General features: G+C 40.9%; 2 protein-coding genes across 2 annotated transcripts in view; one reads left to right on the top strand and one right to left on the bottom strand.

Moving 5' to 3' along the window:
* Positions 1–21,527, bottom strand: part of WDFY4 (WDFY family member 4) — a 109,318-nt gene that overhangs the window by 13,771 nt on the left and 74,020 nt on the right. Inside the window, exons 47-54 of the mRNA XM_066554477.1 lie at positions 11,744–11,786; positions 10,832–10,951; positions 10,239–10,356; positions 9,406–9,515; positions 5,637–5,790; positions 3,939–4,030; positions 848–1,060; positions 169–316 (exon numbers count right to left, since the gene is read on the bottom strand). Coding sequence (XP_066410574.1) covers positions 169–316; positions 848–1,060; positions 3,939–4,030; positions 5,637–5,790; positions 9,406–9,515; positions 10,239–10,356; positions 10,832–10,951; positions 11,744–11,786 — 998 coding nt within the window. The remainder of the gene's footprint in view (positions 1–168; positions 317–847; positions 1,061–3,938; positions 4,031–5,636; positions 5,791–9,405; positions 9,516–10,238; positions 10,357–10,831; positions 10,952–11,743; positions 11,787–21,527) is intronic.
* LRRC18 (leucine rich repeat containing 18) lies at positions 20,475–21,372 on the top strand. Its single transcript, XM_066554478.1, has one exon. The coding sequence runs from the start codon at positions 20,548–20,550 to the stop codon at positions 21,370–21,372; it is 825 nt and encodes a 274-aa protein (XP_066410575.1). The 5' UTR covers positions 20,475–20,547.

Here is a 21,527-nt window from a genome sequence, read left to right as displayed (position 1 = left end):
ACAATTGGCAGAAGGGATCTTGATTGAACCAACCCATACAAAGCTGTGAGACTACTTGCATGATCTTGAAAATCCAGATTCATCATGTCCAAAAATTGTGTACTTGTTAGCTCAGAAAATGGAACACAGCCCCTGCAGCACCTTTTATGCTAACTGCCCCTGCAGCACCTTTTATGCTAACTGGTGAGAGCTTCAGATTTTGCAGACTGCTCACAAAAGGAGGAAGAATTCCACTTGAGTGAAGGAACAGCCCAGTCTCTCTTCCCGTGGAACCTTTCCCTTGAGCATTCCTAGATGGATGTGGTTTCGTGAAGAGCTAGAAGAAAGGAATGTCATTGAAAAATAAATCTCTATTTGCAAGACCATGTAGAAGAAACACCTGTTTAAATCCTTAATCACAGACTCCAGGACCACCATACATAAACCTTTTAATTAAAATAAAACCTTACACATACTGCGTTTTCATCAGACTACATCCCTCTGCCCCTCAGAGAGACAGAAAGCTAATCCCAACAATTCTGGACAAGAAAGAAAACACAGGTGAGACTTTGAGCTGAGTTTTAATAGACTATACCCATTCCCAGACTAGTGATTACTTGTGTGGCTGTACTGAAGGAGCAGAACCCAGAGCTGATGCTGCAGCTGTATGGGATACAACAGCAGCAGCATGGTTGGAAAGTGGGGGTGCATACTGAGGTAGTACCCAGCCTGGAAAAGCCTACATCTCATCTTTCAGCAGATTTACATCAGATGATGTTTCTGATTTAAGTTACTATTTCTGGTTTGCAGTAAAAATACTGTAAGATCAAGACAGATTATGTCCTCTACTCTCATGATAAAATGGTACCTGCTTTGGTATCTGTCCAAAGTTGCTGATAAATCCCAGGATAGTGCCCTTAATCAGAGGATCTTTAATGTTGTTGAGATCCATCTTGTCTCCATAGAAGTAAGGGTGATAGGTGTTAACTGCCTCCACTGCAGCTGAGCCATGCTGCTTGTGGCCAAAAATCAGGTCTATCCAGCGATGAAGGTGGGCACTGACATAGTCACTTTCCAGTGCCTGGAACCAGAACAAAATGACTGAGTTCACCAGACTGTATCCATTACAAATGCATTACTGCTTTCCAGTCCTGGCTGGAGACAAATTTTCTGCAAGTCAATCATCACAAAACTTTCAGTTTCTCCACTACCACCATTCTCAGAACAACCACATAAAACACTGAGAGACTAAACTGGACCACCGCCACAGGAAACAGGACAGGGTTGCTATGTTTGACTTAACAGACACCAGGAGCAATATCCTCAAAGACAACTAAGGTAGGTCCCACAAAGCAAAATGAAAGCATTCCACAGATCTTGGCACCCACAGTGATTGGCAAGCGGATTAATAGGACCAGAATGAACAATTACTACTGGACACACTGGAAGAGATGCTACAAGGTAACATATACACCTAAATTTGAGCTTCATAGAAAGCTCAATGCAATCACAGAGGAAAACTTGAGCTTGGAAGACCCAGACAGCAAGTTCATTAGCAGGGGACATGAGTTCAAGCTGAACCTGTGCCCACCACCAGGTTAGCCAGCCTTACCCATGAGACTTCACTAAATACTACTGCTCCTGCCAACACCTGCCTCACCAAACTTTTGTGTGTTCCCAAACAGCCTTGCCCGATGATTCAAGCAACAGTGTCAAGCTTTATTAAAAGCACTTTCCTATCTCCGAATCATTTGACTGAGTAATCCCTGATGTTCAGTGAAAGGTCTTCCAAGCAGACCAGCCCACCCAAAGCACAGCAGAAATAAACAAACTAATGGGATCCAGAACAATGGCTCATTTCACAGAGCAGGCAGTTGCCCAGTGCAGCTGGTGTAAATGACTGTGCCCACAGCTATAATGATCACAGGGCAGCTCACAGAGCAAGCACAGTGTACAATCTGTCCCTGAACAGGCTCAGAACTCATTAATAAAAGCAGTTAGTCCATGAATTACAAACTGTAAATTTTGACTGGCATTCCTGCCAAAGCAAAACAGAGCAACTAACAGAGCTGTAACTGTGCAGCCTCTCAGAATTTCACTGAGCACTATGGCAAGCCCAGCCAGGGAGGGAGAACTTGTGGTTTAGGGAGGAAGTAAATGCATTTATTTAGTGGCATGATTCCTAACTTACTAAGCATGAAACAGGAAGCTGCTCAGAGTTTTATGTCAAGAACAATTATTTGCTCTCATATTGTTGAAAGGAATAGTCAAACCTCAGAACAGTGTCAACCTCAATCTGTTTTATGCACCAAACTTATTGTGAAGCCTCCTGAAAATGGCCACAATACCAGTAATTGGTACCTCCAGCCTTGTGGATATCATCAGACGAGACAGAAACCCTCATGTTTCAGAATTCAAGATCTCTGACTCTTCACTTCAGGGCTAGACAAAGTCTCCCAGGCAGGTTAATTAAGATTTCTTGCACTCCCCTGTGTAGTACCTAGTATTAGCTATGGTTGAAGAGACAATATTGCACTGACTGTACAGGAAATCTGATCAGGTCTGGCAAATTATTAACACAAGTCTATAAACATGATCTTTCATTTGCTAAGCTGTTCCTATTTGAGATTTAAATTAATTTATCAGCTGTGCCAATGTTATTAAATAGTACAGCCCAGTGGAAGCAGTTCTGTAAACAAATGGTAGAGAGCACCCAGTATCCACATTAAATGCACTCTGGGGGTTTTACTTCCAACTAAATCCAGATTGTTCCTGCAGGCTGAATGCTACCAGCATCTGGAGCACACAACTGGAGTGCAGTTTTTCCTTAATTTCATCCAAAACAAATCTAGTTCACACAATCTGAGATCATTCTACAGTGACACCAAAAACATGCTATGCAGTGATGGCTGTAGTGTGATTTCCAAACTGCACCATTACTCTGAAGCACAAGGCAAAAGCAGATTTCTCCATTGTATCCAAGTGCCTTTGGAGTGTTCATCATTACACAAGCAGTCAGGAGCTCAGCAGCTTATACTCCAAACAACACACAGAATAGATAGGCTGTCTCCCTGTGTTTTTCTTTAAAAAGCATCAGTGTAAAATTGCAGCATCTTTCAGTCATACATGGCTTTTTTTTCAGCAGCAGAGCTGGTAGGGAAGGACAGTGTTGCCTTTCCCTTATTTGGGGAGCTGGGAAACAGAGATTGAGCACCTTGGAAAGACCACAAAACAGAGCATAAATTCATCACAGCTGTACACAGCAACAGTCTGTGTGCACTCACACATGCAGCTCACCCTAAGAAATCTGATGGGCTATTGCAGGAGCACTAGAGAGACTTGCACCAAGATACTATGCTGCAAAGTCAGAGTTCAATGCAACAATCTTCATACAGAATTGCACTTGCATTCACTTTTATGTAGCAGATGACATCACATGGAAGACTTTCTAACTATTAATAGATAGCACTAATTGCAGTAAGTCTCAGGACCTTGGAGCTATTTGCTTTCAAATTGCCAAGGCTGATTCCATTAAGGGCAGAGAATTACATTAGGTTTCCCCCATCCCAACCCCCCAAAATAAAAAAGAACCTTTAGTTCTGGCATGACTCGGAGATGGAAATAAATAATTTAAATAAACAGAAAGAGTGTTACCAACAACATGGAACTGTATGCATGTAAATTCCTGTGCATTATATTTTGTTCTCTTACACATGGGGGCTGAGATGTGTTCATGCCACAAACCTACACATAATCCACATCTGGTCTGGAAATTTTGCCTTGATTGAAGGTGAATTGTTAGGCAGAGAAGCAGTCATGCACAGTTCAGAACCAACACAAACTTCAGAAAGGCAGGATGCATTTGGATCCAATGTTTTAATTTGTGACTCTGGCCTTCAGAGCTTCATTTTAAGTGGGACCCAGACAGCAATTTATCACAAATCTTTATATTCACCTACCTGTCTGTGCAGAAAAATGAATTTATGGGGGTCCCCATTTGCCCAAGGAGGAAGCTGCACATCTCCCAGCACTGTTCCATCCTGCATGCAGCCTGCAGGAATTACAAAGGGAGAATCCAAAACAAGAATCAGACACGTTGAAAATAGGAACAACTTTACTAAAACACTGAAGTCAAAGGAAATTGAGGTGATTTTCCCACATGCAGTTTCAGGTTCATCAAATTTAGTGCCATAGAAGACTGAAGAACCAGTGTTCTGGGATTTCTGATCCAGTGATAAAGCAGTGAGAAGATGTTTAGTAATTGTCACTAACAGTAAAAATATGCATGTCCTCAGCACAAACCATTTTAGTACAGAAAGCAAATGCAGACAAGACAAATGTGTTTGCACAACTTTCTTTTTATACATAATCCTGCAGGCCTTACTGCCAAATATTCCAACCAAAGCAGCCACTGAGAGGGATTTTGTTCTCAAGTCCTTTGCAACCTGATCCTTTTCAGAAGGCGAGCATATGTTCTTAATTCAGAGCACAGTGTTGTGCAACTGGATGAATTCAAATCTAAATTGAGGTTCAGCTCTGGGACCGCAAGTTTCCGTACAATTTAGCAGTGAACAGATTCGGGTTCTTGGCTTTGCCTATTTCAAAATCTTCCTGTATATTTGCTCTCTACTGGCAAGATTCTGGTGCCCTTTAGGTCCCCGCACTCAATTCAGTCCCTGTATCTTGATTTCAGCCAGGCTTTGTTTCTTGGTCTCCTCTTAGGAGGAAACTACCCTAATTCCTTCTTATCATTCAACAAACTTCTAATAGATTTTTTTTTCCTTATTCTTATATAAAAATTTAGAAATATAAACAATAATATCTTTTAGCATGCCTCATTTCACTGATACCTTAAATGCAATATTAGCTAGATTTCAATGGGTTAAATTGCCTTTGCTATCAGAAATTCAGGATGATTCTTCAGGTATTTTTTCTCTGTCTTAATTGTTAACCAACCAGTGTCTATTAAAGAAAGCAGCTTTGCATTGCAAATGGTGTGAAAGTCCTGTAAAATGAAGTGAGTCAGAACTGCCATGCCTATTTCTGACTAGTCTTTTTTCTGGATTCTCTCTGAGCCTTCGTCATGGATGCAGAAAGGTCTAGAGACAGTGTACATTCAGAGGGGACTGTGATGCTGCTTGAGAATAGGGAAAAATCTATCAAGTTCATGTAAGTTGTGCAGAACCTTTGAAGATGAGAATGAGGACATTTGGAAACTAATCACCTTGTGATCTCATGCAGAGTGAAAAAAACAAAAACAAAAGTACCTTTCACCAACACCATTTAGCAATTGACACATCTCCAAAAGAAGAATACATTTTCAATAATTACACAAATATCATAACATGGCCAAACTTTCAAAAGCAGTCAACTAGATTGGTTATATAAAAATCTACTTTTGTGTGAAAAAACGTGCAATTCTTTTGCCCAGAAATTAATAGGAACGACTTGCTTCTTTTCCTGGGCTGGAAACATGGTTCTTCTGACATAATTCAGTTTTAGAAGCTTGTATTCTCGTAGTGTTATTTGAATAAATATTGATCTTGTGGTTAGAAAGACTCATCCACATAGTCCAGAGACCAACTCTCAACATATGATCTGGATCTCTCCTTTTGGTAGGATGCTGGAAGAACACTTATGTCCCTTCTAGAACTTACCAAGTTCAAAGTGATTTGCATTGGTTAGGAACTCTGGCAAGTAAAAGAACTCAGGGGTGAGCTCCCTGACATCACTCATGTTGTCCCTTGATGCTGATTCCCATGTGCTCTTGACACTGTGAAACATCCGCTCTGCAACATCAAAACTCCCGCCCTGTGAAATGGAGACAGACAAAAGGACTTCAGTGTGAGTATTCTGCTGCATTAAAAGCATCTTAGCCAATTTTGCAAGAATCACTGCCCTTTTGGCTCCCCCTGCATACTTGCACACTTAGGTTTCAAATCCTTTAGATCTGCTCTGCTCAGTCTGGCAACTGCAAGTCAAGAAGTAATTTTTGCCATGTCTTTTTTTAGGGAGAAAACACTTTCATGAAAAAGTTATCAGAAGACAGCAGTCAATAAACCTCAAGTGCTGAAGCCCCATTCCTTGTTTGTTTTTTGAGATAGACTCACACCAAAACTCAACATATATTCCAGGTGGAAAGATCCCACCCCTCTTTCCCCTGAGGTGAATTCTGGTCAGGCTTCTGGTCCAGCCTCATCTCTAAATGACAGCACAGTTCTGCTTTAGCTCCTCATCCTTCTTCCTTATACCAGTGACAATTGTGAAGCCTTCCCACACCCATTCAAGGGACAGAGTAAAAATGTGGCTAATCACATGAGCAAGCCTATCTGGAGTTAATCTGATGCACAAGGTCATCTTGCTCTTGATCATTATTAGGCAGGGACCCTTGGAGTCAAATTCAAATTGAAATTAAAACAGAGTAGAAGGAGGACTATAAATAAATCAACAGCTAACAAGTATCTCATTGAAGCATATTAAAGGGCTTTGTATATTTAATCTGCACACAGCGTGCTGTGTCTGGTGGTGATTGATGCTTTTTCATCTTTTTTTGCAGCTTTTATGAGAGCTGGTGGTAATCTCCTGAGAAACAATATGATTTGTAATAAAAAGATTACCTGTATTAAATAAAAATAATATATACATAGGAAATGCTGTTAGCGCGACAAATCTGGTTAAAGATATTACCACCACGAAAAAATGTGATTTTTTCCCTGGCTGTCTAATTCATTTTAGGGAAAAGTAATATCTTTAAAACTTAAGCCTGTATTATTTATAAAGGAAGCAATAACTGATTTTCCCATTTCCTATATTAATAAATTTATTTGCATATATTTATATCAGAATTAATGAGTTTTCTCTCTCTATGAATGCAAAAACTGCACTGAAAGGGAAAAAGAGAATCAAGAATTGCTTTATGCTTTTAGACTGCAAGACAACGAACTCTTATGACTTTTCTACAGCTAGACACAGTAAGTCTGTTTTCTTTCCTTTCAGTAGAGGCCTTACTGTCTTCAAAAATACTGGAAAAATATGCTTTTTAAAACTACAGTCCAGCAGGATATATACAAAGCAAGTAGGCAAAATGATCTCTAGAGAGAAGTCAGAACTTCACAAATTTGTAACACTAAACGTCCATCACCTTGGTGGTGCTCAAGACCCAAAGACCTCAGTGTTTCTAAGAGTTGCTTATGAAGGTGCAGACTTGCCCAGAGATGCTAAGAAGTTGTTCCCTGCTGGTAGTGACTGCTCAAGGGTCAGTAACACCATGAAGAGTAAAGACTCTGCTCTCTATAAGTACTTTTGAGAGGGAAATGTCAGGAAAAGTCAACCTGATAGCTAAAATGAAAGAGTGGGATAAGAATAAAAGGGGATAAAAGAGTTGAATTGATCAAAAGCAAATCTCAGTATTGAGGGCAGGTTCTAGAATGCCTTTCCAATAAAGACACTGGACATGGAAACCTTACTGCTCTTTTGTGGTGCTGAGACCAATTCTTGAAAAGAATCCCAGGAGGTACCAACCAATACCTGTTTGAAAAGCCAATTTTTCCTCCATTCCAGTACAATATGCAAAGCACATACAAACTTTTATCCAGAGCCAGATTTCAATACACTTAAAAAAAGTGAAATAAGGTTTCTCCTGTACAGTCCCACTACTGAAAGCAATGCTTCCTCACTTCAATGCTTCTGTGGTCAGGTGCAAATCAACTGTTTGACTTGAGAAACAAAATGTTATGCCAACATCAATTTTTCACAGAGAGTGCGCCCAAGTTGTTGCATGTCCTTGTCATGTATTCAGACCATCCATTTGCAGATATAAATGTAGCTTTTTCACTTTTTAAGAATCTGAGAAACTTTCAAAGCTCCCAAAGGCAGCAGCACCCTTCCAAGGGTTTAAGTGTGGGAGTTCTCTTTTTGAAACCTGATATTGACTTGATCATACAGTTCCCAGATCTGCTGTTTGCCTGAAAGCATCTCACAGTTAGCAATTCCTGAGCTACCACCCGGGGACCAGTCACCTGGGGAATATGACAACACTGAGCTCAGCAGAACACGCACCAAACACAAAAGCAAAAGAATAAGAACAGAAGGAGTTCAACAGTTTCTTTCAGTGGGTCCACACCCAGAACAATTTTTGCATGTTTGAGATCTCAGTAGCCTTTGAAGATAATTATGCTCATAAAACTGCTGGTTACCTGCTGCTCACACAAACACAGACACAAAGCATTCACTCAGACTGTGAACTCATTATGCATGAAAAGTGTGCCAGGGAGATCCAACAGCCTTTGTTGTTTACAACAACAAATAACTGCTCCACAGTCATTCATGACTGCAGCTAACATATGGCTCACAGAGTGTGATGGCAACCATTGCCTCAGGTGGTTCACTAACCCATCAGCTACTGCTGGTAACAGCCAATATTATAGGGCTTATTACTTAATTAACACAGCACTTTATTTGTATTACTTCACTGGAAAAAAACCCAAACCACAACAGCAAAGCACGTGGAAAGCTGCAGGAGACATGGCCATCCTGCAGTATGCATACAGCACTCTCCAAGTGTGAACTATTCTGGCCAAGCCATCTTCCTGTATTTCTCCACACGGTAGGTAGATTTCATCAAGATACTCTTTAAAAAATACACCTTGGAGGATTGGTCCTCCTGGTAGACCCCGTTATAACACAACACATTACAAAAAAGAGGGTAACAATTCTCTGCTACAGCCCAAGAGTATTTGCTTGAGCATTACTAACTGCCTGCTGAAAAGGACAATCAGGAAATTTGGTGCACCTATATGCTGGGCAGATGGGAAAGGTGTACACAACATTCAATTTCCATAAATTCAATTCCAGTGCCAAAGTCAGCTTGGCACTGTATAAACAGTAACAAGTTCAGAACAAGATTACACAAAATATTCCTTCTGGAGCATTGGTTGTAATCTCATCCCGCTTCAGGAAGTTGATCCCACGATCCCTATCATTTCACACCTACCAAAACCAATATGTCCTCATCTGGCCCAGGAATGTTCTTTATGCCACTACAACAAGCTCCTAGTACTTGCCAGTAGCTGCATAGCTGTACTTGGGCTTAGAAGACCTCGTCTTATAGAATATCATATCAAGTCTCATCTGCCCCAAAGCCAGAAGCTTATGGTCAGACAGGCAATAAAACATTATCTATTTGTTTACATGCCTCAGCTCTCACAAAGAGAGAAATCCTTCTCCGTCACATTAACCATGGTCTTCTTAAGCTGTTTTCACTGAATTCAACTTTCATGGCATAAATGTTGCTCCAAGTAAGCCCCAAGTCCACATATAGAGTACATCAAATGTTAGAAGAACTAATCCCCCTTCATTACACAGCCACAGTAACTCACTGCATGGCTCATAACAAGGAGTAGGAGGGAAGTTATCTTGCCCCCTTACCTGCAGAGAACAGAAGGTCTGGGTAAATGGCTCCATTCGGACCAGGTAAGATGCCACTATAATTGCTGATGAGTAGTGAGTACAGTAATGGCACTGGGCTGACAGGTCTCCTGGAAATTGCACACAAATCAGATTCCAGTAAAAAAACCCCACCATTTCAAGCCCATAGCATCCAGTTACCACAATACAACTAAACAGGTAACAGGTATTTTAAGCAGATGTGTTCAAAGGCCTGTGAGCTTCAGCACCCCTTGCACTGAATACATGCATTGAATGCGCACCATTACTATTGAACTATGTTCATTTTTTGAACATAGTTCAAACATTTCATTTACTGAAGAAAAAGGAATTTGACATTTCATTTTCTGAAGAATAAGGCATTTAACTCTACAGATCATCCCTTTCTCTAGTAGTGCCAAAAAAGGTCTTGATCTTCAGCAGTCAACAGCCTCAACATTCTGTTTCATTTTCTTAAGGTAGCTGTTCATTATCCTGCATGCAGCAGTGTCCTACATGTAGCCTTAGCTAACAAATAAGACCAATGTGTGCAGCTTTGCTAACAGCACAGTTTTTCCAGGGAACATTGCTTTCTGCTGTAGCTTTTTTTCCTGTCCAAGGGAAGAGAACAGAATGCAGCAGTACAAGGCACATAAGGCAGTACTTGCATTTCTTTCAAAGAGACATTTCTCTTTGAATTGTCAGTCAGTATGTATACAGCAGTGGGAGAGGCTCTCCTTGGAATGGTGTTTCCCTTAGCCACAGATCTGCAAAGTTTTTGGGTGTTCTGGCGAGACTCAAGCCTCTGTTGTCTATTAGCCTCCTAAAACACTCACCCTCACTTTTTTCCACTTCATTGAAGCGCTGGATGAACTTTTGTTTCCTCTCCACAGTCTGTGCTCCCATGGGCTTTGACAGGTCTCGAAATGTACGAGGATCAGTGAGGTTTAGAGTCTGAAAAGAAACACAGCAGAGATGCAGATTTTAAGATCTTAGACATCCTAACTAACCCAGTGACACTGGGAGTGGCAAGGCTGTGCTGGAAATTTCACTCATGCAAGAAAGTTACAGGTTTACCCTCCTCTGGAACTTCACAAATAAAGGACCTGGCAGGTTGCAAATTACTCTTAAGGCTTTTCTATCCAAAACTCCTCCTCTGTGTTCACAGAAACCTGTCCATGCCTATCTGCTGAGCCACTGCAGCATGTCCTTAACTAGGTCTGTATTAAGCAGATGTTCATCCACGGAACATGATCCTCAGTCTGCTGACTTGAAGATAAAGTTAATCTTATGGAATCAGTACAGTTCAAACTAACTACTTCAAATTTTAAACCCTTGGTCTAGACCCCTCTGCTTCAATGGAATCATTCATCAATCCTTTGTGCAGTTGCTACCATAGAAAGTATGGAATTCTGCAGCCAGCACTGACCTCAGAGTGGTAGTCAGCAAGGACCCATGGAAACACAGGATACTGCATGTAATCATTGTAGCTGCGGCCAGCCAGAGTGTTCAGGTACATGAGGTAATCAAAGTTGCTGATCTCCCTCTTCTGCAGGGAAAGGAAACAAGCATTAAAATCTCCAGACTCTGCCCCTAAAAAACCATGCAAAAGCAGCCTCAGAGGCCTGTGGCTCCCAGGTTCACCAGGACAAGAACTATGTAAATCGTGAAATCAATCATCCTTTGCCATTCAGATCAACACAATACCTCTTACACAACAATCCACTCCACAGAACCTGTCTTCATTCTGTCTCTTCTTCAGACAGGCCATTTGCATTTGTCTATAATCACACAGTGCTTTTATGCTGTATTTGCATAACAGAGCATTTTTTCTTGATTTAAAAGTGAGCCAAATGCATGCGACTGGATATTGGAAAATCCTGGACAACTGCCTATACAGAAAAGGCTGCACAAAGTGCTACATATAAGCAAGAAGGTATGGATTTCTTCATTTGCCTTGAGTCACCAAGATCATGGCTACAGAAAAGTAAACACGTCTCCCAGTTCAGCAAAACTCTGTGCATTGATTTAGCTGTAAAGATGATCTCCAACAGGCATTCAACTAGGTGGCTCGCTTTGGTCTCAAATTAAAAATGTGCACAAAATCACACTTAATCTGCCAGACAGTAGCACCATATGTTTCATAGCAGGAGGAGCAAAAACTCTGCAATAACCAGATGTAAATACTGTGCTCCTCTTGCCAACAACCTCACCTCCAGCAGTGAGAGAACAACTTAGGCCTTGAGGTATATGTGTACATGCACACACACATATCTGTGTGCAGACATATCTGTGTGGTGGAATTCTTTGCTTAATTATGTACAGCCAAGATTTAGCTTACCTGCCACTTTTGGAGCATCGTCTTTTCCCCTCCTGAGTGCTTCCTGTATGGAACAAACATTTGATTGAAACAGCCTACTTCAGGACAATAAGAGAAAGTCAGCACATTAGCATCTGTGCTCCCTGTGCCCCCTGCTCCCATCACACAGAAATGAGAGAACACCAACACTAGAAGGCTGAAGTTTCTTCATTGACCAAAAAATTCCAAAATCAGAGTGTCATTGATTAGTTTAGTGCTGTTCTGCGTTAAGCCACACTGCTCAGCCTGTATTCCCAGTCTCATGCCATTGTAGAACTATTGAGTGCTAATGACAGGTATCATTAAGCCTGTATGATTCTATTCTGAAGCCTTATTCTCAAAAGCTCCTGCTTTTCTGAAGCATTCAGAAAACACTGGCTTAAAACCAGAACTCTCTCAGTCTCCATATCAAAGACTTTTGTTACACAATCCACTTTGAAACCAACGTCTTTCTTAAAGAGTGGATTGCCATTTTAATACTTTTTAAAGTAATAAACATGTCATTTCCACATTTTTGCTTCTCAAAATGCAACTTGATTTTAAAACTTAAAAAAAAACCCAAACCAACCCAGATCAACAAAAAGCAGGGGAATTCACTTGAAAATAGGAGTCAAAGGTTCTGAGGAAACAAAAGTTTCATTTCAACTGCACTGAACCAGAATGTATGTCAGTATCTGAAGACCATGGACTTGCTCTTGTCAACATCTAGAGACCAAACTGAGACAAGTGACAACTGGATTATCATGGTTTAGCCCCAGCTGGTAAAGGAGCCTAACACAGTCCCTTAGGCACTGTGTCCACATAGGGATGAAGGAATTGCAGGAGGAAAAGTGAGAAAATTTGTGGGTTAAGATAGTTTAACAATAAAGCATAGGATATGCACACAAGCAAAACAAAACAAGGAATTCACTCACTACTTCCCGTTGGCAGGCCAGCACTGAGCCATCTCCATGGCTCCATCACATGTAACCATGACTTATGAAAACAAACATCATCACTTGGAATGTCCCTGCCTCTTACTCCCCCAGGTTCATATGCCCAGTATGATCCAGTTTGCTGTGGAACGTGCCTTTGGCCAGTGGGGACCAGCTGTCCTGGCTGCGCTCCCTCCCAACATTCCACGCACCCCAAGCCTCCCCATGCTCCTGATGGAACAGTTTGAGAGATAGAAAAGGCCTTTACCTGTATAAGCACTGCTCAGCAATATCTAAAAATCTCTGAATTATCAACACTGCTCCCAGCACAAATCCAAATGTGATTTTCTTCTACAATGCAGAAAATTTACTCTATACCAGCCAAACCAGTACATAGATTGAAGAGACTTTTCATCTGCCAAAGTAAACAGGCTTACTGATGTGATACAATGCTGGTGGTAAGAGAGGCTCTTCCCTTCAAGAAACAAAACAAATCCTAAGGTGCCAGCTCAGAGTCAGTCACTTCACTTCATGAAGCATAAGGAAATCTGTTCAGCATAGATTATAAAACTACTACAGGAATAACTAACTGCTACTTTTTACTCCTGTGCACTATATTTTGTACACTATATTCTGGAGTGGGAACTCCAAAATACAAAAGCAGTATCATGAACACTTACCCTTTAAAATACAGTCCTCACACTCTATGTGCATTTCACAGAGCGCTGCCCCAGTGGCCTTTGTAAGGCCTCCAAGACACATTTGGAACTCAGAGAGGGTATCTTAAAGGGATGTAACAGGATAAGGATTCCTGGCATTACTTGAAGTGTGGCTGGATTAGGCTGTTTGTTACAGAGTGATCAAGTTAGGTTCTTCCCTTTCCAAAGGGGCATACTGGCTCACTAAAACCATCCAGGTTTATTTTGGATTTCTGGTTGACTTAGAGAGCAGGGGAGAGCGTTATAAAATGTTTCACATGGGACTAAACTGTGCCAGTCTTGTGTGGATGTTATGCAAATATACACACATTGATTTGTGGGTGCCATGACCCCCTAGTGAAACACGTGCTCTACTCACCACAAGCCTTAAACAGCTAATAAGACCACACAAGGGTCAAAATAATTCTCTCTGCTGACTTTGAGAGCCACTACATAACTCAAAGAGGTTGACAAGTTCACCATGTCATGAAAATAAGCCAGGCTAAATGTAGTCTCTCCCCTGTAAAATCCATCCTTCTGGGTCTCAGAGGATGCTCCCTCTAATTCCCCAGAGATCTGAAATTCTCCATTCTCCTCTGTTGACTCATAGGAACTGCATTACAGGCAGCTAAAGCCTATTCCAACCTGCTCCTTGATAATCAATTCACATTTTGCCAGCCAACACCTCTCTAGACAGCACAGCAAAAGCTCAGTGTAGAATAAGGTCAGCTACCCAACTGCAGTAAGTGAATTTAAAAATAAATATATAATCAAAGGCTGGGTTGTAAAAGAAACTGAAGTGCTTTATAAATATAAATAACTACAGTCCTAGAGGGAGTGAAATTATATGAACTCAAGAGAAGTACCTACAGATCTATCTATATCTTAATTTATAAGGTATTTGCAGGACAGTAGCCATGGCAGAATGTAAACATGATGTGTACTAATGATGATCCACCTTTGGCTACTCTATATGTGATTTATTAATCCCTCTTCCATTAACATCAGACTATGATCTCACCCTTGTGATAGTGAGTGTGCCATTTGCTAGAGACAGGTGGACCTCAACCCATTTGGAGATTCATTGCAGATGAGATAATCTGAACAGATAAGATTTTGCCCTTACTTTAATGTGAAAATTCCAATAAACCTAAGAGATTCTTCAATTTCTGTCTTAATTTTCTTTTTTATTTTCTTCCATCCCTCAGACAACAGTCTAAAAAACTGTGCCAAGGCTCTCCTAAACCAACTTTTCTTTAAAAATCTTTGCAGTTACCAAGGATATTGTAAGGAAAATCTCCTTTTTGGTAAGCCACAACTTAGGTTTAAGTCATACTATTAACAGAGGAAAGAAGCCTTGAAAAGAAATACCAACTTTCCCTTGTGAAATAATCTGTCTCTCTCAAACTTAGAAGAGTGCTAGGTTAGATTACTTTAAAGGTAAAGTAAGAAAAACTTTAAGAAAACTTCCTTGTTTAACTGTATCAGTCCACCTTCTGGTTTTGCTTAATCTGTGCTAAAGAATTGAGATGTAATTCAAAATAAGAAATAAACATCATATTCAAGTATGGCTCCTTGAAGCAGGGTGTCTTGAAAGGGCTGGAGCAGGGGAGAAAGGAATCTCCCTCATGTATGGAACACTGCTTGCATCATGTGCATTCACAGTGCTTAAAGCAAAGGGATAAGTGCACATCTCCACTGTGGAGATGCTGCACTAAGGCATACTTCAGGTCATGAAGAAACACATCAAGTAAATCCAGTTAATTTGTTTAGGTAAGCAGAATGCAATCTCCAGCCCTGGAATCAGACATTAATATCATCAGCTTCTTTATGCAAATAATATCTTTGTCCTATTATCAGCAAGAGAGGTCTCAATGTTGCATCTCCTGTAAATAATACCCAAACAAACCACTCAGCTTCTTCTCATCCATAGTAGGATTTCTTTCAGATATTATTTTGAAATTACTGTGATCAGTTACTAAAAGCTTGAGCTTGGTAACTTCAGTCATAAGGACAAATTTCAATAAATTCACATGCTCCAGATGGAAGTCATTATACCAAGTGCACTTTTGAAGCGTCACTGATAGATATGGCAGATAGACGTGACAGATAGATACATATGAATGGATAAATTGCAGCTCAAGTACTCTCTGCTGCAGCATTGAATGAGCCTTCCCTCCTGTGTCCACATCTATCCCATTTGGCACATGGTAAGGATGATATCACAAACATTGCGATTTTGAACACACACAGACAAGTATCTCTCACTCTCTACAGCCAAGTAAAATTAAATAGTCAAGTGACTAAAATGGACAGTTAAGGCAATGTTAGAAGCTGACTAACAGCATCTAATGAGTTCCAGATGCTTTTTCTTTTGGCATATTTTTAAATACAACATTTCCAGGCACTGCATGCCATTCAGTTCTTTTCCATCCAGCTCGATCGTGCATTCTGGAACCAACCATTATGCTAATGATCTAATGATCTCCAAGGGCGTAGCACTCCTGTTGCTTGGTAACACAAGTTTCATAAGCTGCAGAAGTAACACTGAATAGCAGGACCCTGGGCTTGGGGGGAACCCTTTAGCCACTCCTCACCAGCATGCTCACACAAGCTTGAAGAGCTGCCATTCTCCATCAAGGAAGTACCATTCTAAATCCACAGGACTTTGCAAAGGAAACTGTCCTGTGTTTCATGCTCATGGCTTTACTTACAGACTGAAAGACTAATTCATTATTCAAAGAAGAGCAGACAGAGGACACCTGCACAGTAACAGCCCACACTACTGAGAAAAACTGAGCAGCTTATGACATCTGCACCTCATCCTCTGGGCCTTTCGAGCTACTTAGCTGGTAAGATCATATGCAGGGGGCAGCCTGGCAGAATTGTTAAGATGAAACAATGTTTTTGCTTATTCTTGGTGGGCCTTGGGTTTGCAAGTGACTTTGCACTGGGTGATAGTACAGTGGCCCTGAAAGTAATAATATTAAGAAAGGAAAGTCACATCTGAAAAGTAATAATATTAAGAAAGGAAAGTTTTCTCAAACTATTTACTCATAGTGGTATTTAGTCTAAATCTGGCTGTTTAAGACTGCGTTTACGAGAGTCAATGAATTAATCTCTTCCACAACAGATCACATCCAACAACGAGAAATGGTAACAGGCTTGTGAGCAGGGAAGTGGGACAGTTTGGCTTCATGCAAAATCATTTGCTGTATGAATGCTGGTTTTAAACTCCGCTTGTAAATATTTCACTATAGATGGTAGTATCACCTACTCCATGGGTGAATTAGCACACGTCACCTCACAGCCTTCCTGCCACAGAGGGGTGCAGGGAATGTGGAGCTCTGCTGGGCTTGCCATGCCTGCTCTGCAGCATGCAGAATTCCAAGAGGAAATTTCTCACAGAGTAGATCAAGATGGGCTCAAGATGGTCCTGTGCAGCTTTGGGTGCAGCGAACTAGGAAGCACCAGCTCTAGAAGAAAATAACAAGCAGAACCATGGAGAAGCAGGTCCCGAAGCACCAAGCAGTACTACAGGCAGAAGGCCAGTTCTGCTCCTGCCTGGGCTGGGAAAGGAAAAAGAGATGCTCAGTCTTTTGAAAGATAAAGATCTTGAAAAAGATATGCAGTCTTTTAGGATCAGATCTTCTTAGGGCAGGCTTAAGATACAATGGGTCATGACTGACCCTTGTGCAAGTGCTTAAGTGCAGATAAGGAATAATCCCCAATCCTTCCTTGCGTCAGAGAGACACTGACAGTCTTAGTACTGATGCTAAGGTCTGTTCTATTCCTGCAGCTCCCAGCAACAGTGAGCACCACAGACAGCATCATGTCCTAGACACACATTTTCTATTAATTTCTGTATCAGATCAACCTCTAAACTCTGGGCCTGTAAAACACTCCTAAAGCTTTGGGCATTCAAAAGCCCATCCAGGCCAAAGATTCTAACAAGTGTGGACAGAAAAGGAAAGGGTTTTCTAGTCAAGATTCATTTTAGTGAGATCTTACACAGAAATATAGCACCCTCCACCCGAGGAAAAGGCTTGTCAACAACTCAGAGGGTGAAGCCAGCAGTGGGGTGCAGGTTTAGAGAAAACAGGTGGAAATTCTTATCATTTCTTAGGTGGTAAGGCAGCACATGTACCTCTGCCTTTCCAGGAGATGCACTGTAAGATTGAACAGGCATAATCAACATTGAAGCAAGGAGGACTCCTGTGATTCCTGAATTTTTTAATATCAGTGGCTACAGGACTAGGGCCCTCTTATACCGAACCAAAGACAATGAGACATGGCTAAGTAAGGACCATTATCTCCAGCTACAGCCCTGTAAAACAATGATAATTAGTTTACAAGCATACAGAGGCAGGAGAGCTATTCATCCTCTTCAAGTTCTTAAGCACACTAAAATATTTCTGCAGTCCTCTAGTACTAATCCCTATTTTTGGAATTGCAAATCATATTTTTCTAAGTTTGAAATATGGCTCCAACTTTTAACCCAAACTAAGTATCACTTAGAGTGAGCACTCCTTAGGGACTTGATCAGTGCATCTGAGAGGTTCATAGCTGGATGTAAAAAAACTCTGGCTAAAGTAGGCTGTGGGAAGAAACTCTTTGGAGTCTGCACATTATGCAGTGCATCATACAAAGAGATCTGTCTTGAGAAAAATCACATTGAACTGTTTGTTTGGACTTCTTTAAAACTTGAAAGGTCCAGGTTCAAACTTTGTAGCAGCTTGGAAAGGGTTATTGACAGAGAAATACTCAAACCCAGCAGGCTGAACTGCAGCACTCAGCCTCGTACGCCAGGCTCCCTCTAGTGCTGCCAGGCACGCACAGCGCAGGGGGAACCCTGGCGCCGGGAACCAGGCACCAGAGCAGTGGCACAACTGAATGATTCCTTGCCTAGATGGTATTTTGTAAAATAGGAAAAAAAAATATTTTCGCTCAATGTTCTCCTCTCGGATTTTAAATGAAAAGTAAGAGAAAAAAAATTTAGGAACGGAATACAATGTTTTCTGAGATTTAAACATGTTTTTAAAAAGCATTTTAAAAGAAATTATAATTTTGAAATTAGGAAAAAAAATACATGCTTTTCTTTAAGGCCCCCATTCATTTTTTAAAAGCATACTTGTTTGAGAAGCTTCATTTATCAAAAACACTCAACGTCTTGATCAACTCATCCAACACAAAATTCAAACAGAAAAAGTCAGGCTCAAAGGCCACCTGGTTCATGTCAATTACAGGAAGCAGAAAGTCTTTCCATTCTGCCAGCACATAAGCAAGCTCCCCTATAGACCTTTTCCTGAAGCCTGGTAGTGACTCCACCTCTGTGCACCGGAAAGGACTCACCTGCTGGTATAGGTGTTCTGTATGCCCTGGCATTCCCCATACTGTTCAACTTTACCTTCACAGAATTGCCAACAAGAATATTGCATAAAATCCTTAAAATGAGTGAGCTGTGATTAGAAAACCCTGCCATTTTGATCTCCAGAACTTTCTACTCACTCCTGGAGAAATTATTTACACTAACATCAACAAAGGTGAAAAGAGTACTTATTTACACTGTAGAGTACTTTGCTTTAGTTACCAGTCAACATATAGATAGAACAGCATTGACATTGCCCTTGGTAATATGGTTCTGTAAGAACTCATGAGAGACAGAAACATGGGAGTGACACACAGAAACATTTAACTATGAATATTTTCATATAAAATAACAAAAAACCTATTTTGGAACTTTCCCTCAGGGCAAGACTGAATCCACTGTGCTGGTTCCAGTACTTTCTGAAGCATCTGCCTCATTACAGAGCTCTTGGGAGAGTGAGTGGTAGCTGGATTAATGCTTTTGCATTATTTGGGCTATGGCATGTAATTGAAAAGAAGCTGAAATGCCTTAGTTGTAGCTTGAGCTTCCCCTTCATGTATTCACACATGATTAATGAGTAGCCAAAAAGCCTGAAGGGTTTGTAGTGCAATCTCTCTAATAGGGACATGTACTGTTGACAAATCTATATTTTGTCCTAAACAATCATTCATCAAAGCTGCAATTTGACTCTACAAAATTAAATGCCATAGCACCCAGACCTGAGATTACTCAGCTGTAACCTGTGCTCCTCTCCAAACTCTCACTGGAAGGGACATTGCCATCCATTTCCAGGGAATCAGCCTATTTCCTTTGCCACTAGCCATAATTAGCAGCTGTATTTGATGACCTTTGATTAGAAAGAGTTCACCAGACCAGAGAGTAAGTGGACTATACTCTTACAGGCCTCATTCCAGGAAGCATGTAACACATTCTGAGCATCAGTAGGAGTCAAAAATCAGACTCCTACACCTATATGCATTTTTCTGTGGGCAGGGCACCTTTGCAGTGGGAGACTCTCTACCCCACAGCATCAACAAAATAACAAGGTTAGAGTATCCAGAGGAGGAGACACTTAGCAAGGCCTGGTTTAACATGGCATTAAGCAGCACTGACATCAATCCTTGTTGCAGTGCCCCGTAGGTGATGTATGAATTACCAATCATTCTGGCAAGCCTAGGAGCCCACCATGTTCCTGAGTCCTGGTCAAAACAAAATTCTTAATAATTTCCTTTAAATTTTCAATCTTTCAATAACATCCAGAGCCCAAATCTCAAGTCCATTACACAAGAAATTTAACCAACCTGTTAGCAAATGCCAGGCCTGTAAATACGGCAAGTGTTGATTTGGCAGAATGAGACAATTTTGGATAGCTTCTTTTAATGCAGTCTCTAAGGACTGTGTTGAGACCCACAATATATTTTTCTTCAGTCCTCAAGTGGCTGATGGATAATAACATATTTCATTCAGTTTCATTATATCCTAAGCTCAAACCAGTATTTAGAAATGAAAGATAGCAAATGTGTCCCACTTGTAATTTCACCCTGTAATATAACGTAGATGTCACATCGCAATGAAATGATATTATAAATTATTAGAATTTCACTGACTGAAAATACTTCAAAGAAGAATTTTCAGAGTTGCAGATTTTCAATTTAAAAGTTCTGACCTCAAAGAAAACCAACTTCAGAAAAGTCTAGCAGTAATGTTAACATATAACTGTGTGATTAACAGCCATGGCTTTCAAAGGCCTTATTGAAGTTCTCACATTCTGTCCACAGGGTCTGGTGTCTGTTCGTCAGCAGAGAGATGCCCAAGGGAAAAGGAAAAGGTCCACAAGGGAGAAGGATCACCTTGAAAGTGGCCAAAAATTCAATGCGGGTACTTTTTAATGGAAGGCGCCGTCTTGAGTTAAGCAAAATGGGCATTGCCGTGTTCCCCAAGTGCCTTCTGGAGCTGGCTGATGTGGAGGAAATTGATTTGAGCAGAAACATGTTAAAAAAGATTCCAAACATCATTGAGAAGTTCCAGAATCTGATGTGGCTGGACCTGCATAGTAACCAGATTGATGAGCTGCCCCCAGAGATAGGCACACTTCGCAACCTTACTTACCTGAATTTATGCAACAACAAGCTGACCACAAAAGGTCTGCCAGAAGAGTTGACCCTTCTCAGGAACCTGCGTACTCTCAACCTTGGCTTAAACTGTCTTGAGAGTATTCCAACCACTCTTGGGTCCCTGAAGGAACTTATTGAGCTAGGTCTCTTTGACAACTCCTTGACCATCATCCCGAAGAGTGTGAAGAAGCTCCCCAAGATTGAAAGAATGAATGTAAAAAGAAACCCTTTACCAGAATTTGCAAAGGAAGAGGAGCCGATTGACACCATTAAACGCATAGAATCACTTTACTTAGTAGAAAAGAAAGACCTGTGCAATTCCTGCCTGCAGACCTGTCAGGGTGAGAGAGACGAGCTGCACAAGTTAGAGGACATGACACCCGGCCCCTCAGAGAAGCCAAATTTCACTTCACTCACTACACCCAATTCTACTGCAATAGATAACCAAGAAGAATGGAGAATAAAAGACGACAGTCCTTCAAATACACCAAGGCACTCTCCAGACAATGTTCCATGAAGTCCAGCCCAAGCAAATAAAAAGCTAACTTCCCTCCTCCTCTGTTTTCCTGAAGTTCTGCTCTTTAAAGATCAGCTTGGTTTTAGAACACAACACAAGATATCTGTGGTCTCTAGAACGAAAACCATAACAACTAAGCCAGATGTGTATTTGGA

Source organism: Molothrus aeneus, chromosome 8 (assembly GCF_037042795.1).
Source record: "Molothrus aeneus isolate 106 chromosome 8, BPBGC_Maene_1.0, whole genome shotgun sequence".
NCBI classification, from domain to species: Eukaryota; Metazoa; Chordata; class Aves; order Passeriformes; family Icteridae; genus Molothrus; species Molothrus aeneus.
The sequence above is the reverse complement of the archived record's forward strand: the minus strand, read 5'-3'. Positions and strand labels throughout refer to the sequence as shown.

Coding starts and splice junctions, on each gene's coding strand:
- LRRC18 (XM_066554478.1), top strand. CDS start 20,548: ATGCCCAAGGGAAAAGGAAAAGGTCCACAAGGGAGAAGGATCACCTTG.